The sequence below is a fragment of the Hydra vulgaris genome, chromosome 05 (assembly GCF_038396675.1).
Source record: "Hydra vulgaris chromosome 05, alternate assembly HydraT2T_AEP".
Taxonomy (NCBI): Eukaryota; Metazoa; Cnidaria; class Hydrozoa; order Anthoathecata; family Hydridae; genus Hydra; species Hydra vulgaris.
The window spans coordinates 41,198,132-41,202,678 of record NC_088924.1 but is presented as its reverse complement, the minus strand read 5'-3'; the positions used below and the strand labels follow the sequence as shown (position 1 = coordinate 41,202,678).

General features: G+C 27.9%; 1 protein-coding gene across 1 annotated transcript; it reads right to left on the bottom strand.

Annotated features, from left to right (window-relative positions):
- Positions 1-434: 434 nt before the first annotated feature.
- LOC136080385 (uncharacterized) lies at positions 435-2,169 on the bottom strand. Its single transcript, XM_065797001.1, has 2 exons — positions 1,962-2,169; positions 435-1,819 (listed from the first exon to the last, which is right to left on the bottom strand). The coding sequence occupies exons 1-2, from the start codon at positions 2,167-2,169 to the stop codon at positions 435-437; spliced, it is 1,593 nt and encodes a 530-aa protein (XP_065653073.1).
- Between the last annotated feature and the right edge of the window lie 2,378 nt (positions 2,170-4,547).

The following is a 4,547-nucleotide window of genomic DNA, read 5'->3' as shown; positions in this document are numbered from 1 at the left end:
GGTCATAATTAATAAATGAAAATGTAAAATACATTTACAAATGTAAAAAAACTTAAATTTAAGTAACATAGAATCGGGAAGACTTGCTACGTTCATATTTTGCACTTAGTTTTATAGTCTAATTAAGCAATTGATTTTTTTTAAAAAAAAATTCAAAATCGGATAATGATACTTTGCAAAAAATTGCGATAATTGTAGCCTAGAAACATAAAAGCCCTCAAGTTTCTGGGGTTCCCCCCCCCTGTCCCAAACATGAGAGCAACAACTTTATAAAATCATTTTTTAAACATGTTGCAACCTTGTTTGATTGTTTTTAAAACAAAACAGTTCAAGTTCTTAATTTAAGAGTTTTTATTTAAGAACAATAAAATAAATTCAAAAATAATTATTACAACAAGATATTTCCGTATTACATTGATTAAATTGCACCAATTTTAAACCAAATTAAAAAATTCCAAATTTTTGTACAAAAACATCAACATTTGAAAACATTCAGCCGTCATCCTGTTTCGCTTAGCATACAAATTGTTTGATGCATCAGAAAAAAGGCGCTCACTTGGTGCACTGGTAGCAGGTGTACATAAAATCATCGTTGAAATGCAATACAATATTGGAAAAACATATTGATTTTGATGCCAAAACTCTAAAACATTTTGTTCGTGCACTGACAATCTTATATATTCACTGATTTCTTTTTTTAAATCTAAGATTACATTTTTGTCACTATCACTTCCGGAATCATCTTCTTCATCCTCAAATGACAACTTAAATTTTTTTGATTCCTTTGTCACCTTTTTAATTGGAATTATTTCACCAACTCTTTTTGAGAGATAAAAATCTGACAAAAATTCTTTCACAATTTTTAAATATTTCTTTTTTTCGTACTTTTCAAAGAATTGAAAACTTTTATAATTTGGATCCAAAAAAGTGGCACACAATAAAAAGGAATTATTCTCTAATTCATATGAATCTTTGTAAGTTTGTAAAGATTCTAACAAATGTGATTTCAATATTACAATTAAAGGAGGAGTTTCACTTTTATTCTTACTCAGCTGCTTCTCAAGGTACTTTATACTTGGAATAATTAAAGAACACGTTGCATACCTATCGCCAGATAGTAAAACACTTACTTGATTAAAACTTAATAAAGCATTTACCGTTTCTTTTAAGTTAACCATTTCATCTTCATCGAGTAAATATTTTCTCATATCTTTGTATTGTTGTTTCGAATTAAAGATATCTTTTACGTAGAAGTGAAGCTTAAGCATTCGCTCTGCCATGAGAAACGTAGAGTGCCAACGAGTTTTCACATCTTGAATCAAATGAAGTATGTGATTTTTTTCGACACTTTGTCGTGTTTGACTTTCCTCTAATAAATCATTAAGTTGAGAAGAATGATTGAAAGATGTAACAATTTTCCTGCACTTAGTTAATATTCTTGCAATGAAAAAGAATTTAGACGAACTATCTTTTTCACCTTCTTCAACTAAATCTATGACATTTTTAACAACTAATTGCAAAACATGTCCCATGCATCTTATTGGTTGAATGTTTAAACAAACTTTTAAAGAATTTAGACAGTTGCGTACGTTACTGGCGTTGTCTGATACTATACTCATTATTTTATCATCTACTTTAAACTTTTCTACGATTTTTAGCAAAGCCTCTTTTAAATTATCTGCATCATGGCGGCCATTAAGGTATGCAAAGCCCAAACAAAAACTGATGAAATTTGTTTTGTCAGAAATGAAATGTGCAGTTGCAGATATATAACTATAGTTTTGACAGGACGTCCATCCGTCAGTAGTAATAGATAAAACTTTAATTGATAATAATTTTGATTTCAAAAGTTCAACTTTTTCTCGATATAAATCAGTTAAAAGAGATCTTAACTTTTTTCGGCAAGGCACTTTATACTTTGGATTTAAACACAAAACAAATTTTAGGTCTGTTACTATTACATTGATTGCATATCCATTTTGATGTTTCCTCCTCGATTGAGTAATATTCGTATGTAGTTTTAGCTGCTTCTTCAATGGACTGAGCATCAACTTCAATTTCTGTTTGACCGGATGAAAAACTTGAACTTGTTTCGCTATCGTTATGATCTGCAGGGTTTTGTTCATCTATAGTCTTTCTTTTATCCAATCTTTTCTTCGTCAGATTCATCAAATTAGATATTGGAGCAGCATATTCAATTGGAGAAAACGTATTAATTTTCGACAGTTTAAAAATGCAATTTCTTAAAGTAAATTTAAATATATATTTGAGAATAACGGTTTATCTAATATATAGCGGGAAACCATTACTTTGAGGTGTCAGTTAAAACATTCCTTAAATTTTGTTGTGTTGAGAAATTATATGAACATAATATGAATTAAGACAAATAAATCAACTTAAAGACATTCACTAAAATTAATTGTTTTTAAGAAATTTAAAATACGTAATATAATTTGTGACAATTAGGTAATAAAAATGTTTTGTTTGTACCTAGTATTGCCCCACATTTTCTTTCATTGAATTAAATAAAAATTGGTTTGTTAGTAGAACAACTCCGCCAAAAACATCTGATATTTTATACCGAATACATAATTAGTTATTAGCATTTTAATAACAATTAAAAAAAAATAAAAATTGAGAGTTGAACAAGATATATATTCAATTACACAATATAGAAATAATAAAAAATATTAATTGCGTAACAAATTGTTACGCAATTAATGTTTTTTATTATTTCTATATTGTGTAATTGTTACTAACAACTACAATCATATTGTCGTCACTGTAAAAACTGCGTTTTATGAGTGTAGAACAAAATAAATTAGGTATTATTACCTCAAAAAATGATTGCTGGTATTATATAAAAGAAATCCGAAAAAGCTTCTGCATACAACACATTTCAAAAATATGGCACCATTTTTTTTTCTAATAGTTTATGGTTCATCTTAATAAGAAATTGAAAAAATCCAGATTTAAACCGCTTTTCATTGAAAGTTAAAACAAGTACTTAGTAATAAGGGGGGAGTAATTGGATACAGTTTTTTTACTATTACAAAACTCCAAGTGTATATCTCGCAAACTTAAGAAAAAAAAATTTTCTTCAAAAACTTGAAAAACTCTGAAAATCAACTTTGAAAAAGATGCCATGGAGATCTAAATTGTAACTTACAGCAATTTGTTATTAAAAAAATGGCGCTCAAACCACTTCACAACTAACACATAACAAGATTTAAAAAAAGTATTTTTTGGGTAAAAGTAACAATACATTTTTCGCAAATTAAAAACTTAGTCGACTAAATTTAGTCAAACTAAAAAGTTAGTCGACTAATTTTAGTTACGCTAAAAAGTTAGTCGACTAAATTTAGTTAGACTAAAAAGTTAGTCGACTAAATTTAGTTAGACTAAAAAATTAGTTGACTAAACTTAGTTAGACTAAAAAGTTAGTCGACTAAATTTAGTTAGACTAAAAAATTAGTCGACTAAACTTAGTTAGACTAAAAAGTTAGTCGACTAATTTATTTACGCTAAAATGTTGGTCGACTAATTTTAGTTACGCTAAAAAGTTAGTCGACTAATTTTAGTTACGCTAAAAAGTTAGTCGACTAAATTTAGTTACGCTAAAAAGTTAGTCGACTAAATTTAGTTAGACTAAAAAGTTAGTCGACTAAATTCAGTTAGACTAAAGAGTTAGTCGACTAATTTTAGTTAGACTAAAAAGTTAGTCGACTAAATTTAGTTAGACTAAAACTAACCTTAACTCCCACCCCTATAAAAGATCTCATTTTAAACACTAACAACTTTATGAATTTTTATTAACCCTGATAACATTTAAAAAAAAAAAAAAAAAAATGTTAACTTATTTTAAATAAAAGCATGCAAAAATATTAGTAACGTATAGCGGTTTCTTGATGACAAGACCGTTGGTCTTCTGCAAGTTTTCCGCATTCTTTGAAGTAATTTCTAATACTTTACAGTTTTATTTTATATATTTTTTTTATATAACGTAACTTTGTATTTTTTTTTTTTTAATTTTACTTATTCTGTAAAGATTCTATTATATTTTATGAATTCGTAAGGATTAAAGGACAAAAAAATAAAAAAATAAAAAAATAAATCCCTCAAAATGCATTTGGCAAATAATGAATGAAATTAGTGGTAGACAAAAAAGATGCTCAGGTTCCCTCCCCCAAGCGATTATAGTTGATAACAAACATATATGCGAATCAAGAGCTATAGCTCATGAATTTAATAAATTCTTTGTTGACATCGGTGCCAAGATAGCAAACAAAATTCCAAATACAAATGCTACGCTTAGAGATTTTTTAGTACTGGTGAATAATTGCACTAGTTCCAACGAATTATCTTCTGAACGATCTTTTCAAGAGTTTGAAAAAGCTTTCAAACTCTTTAAAAAAAATAAATCAACCGGAGCAGATGACGTAATCGGTAATATAGTCATAGAACTGAATGCTTTAAAGGCTATTTAAAGTCAATGGAGCATCTCTACGGAGGAGATTTTCCTGAACAACTAAAAATTGCTAAGGTTA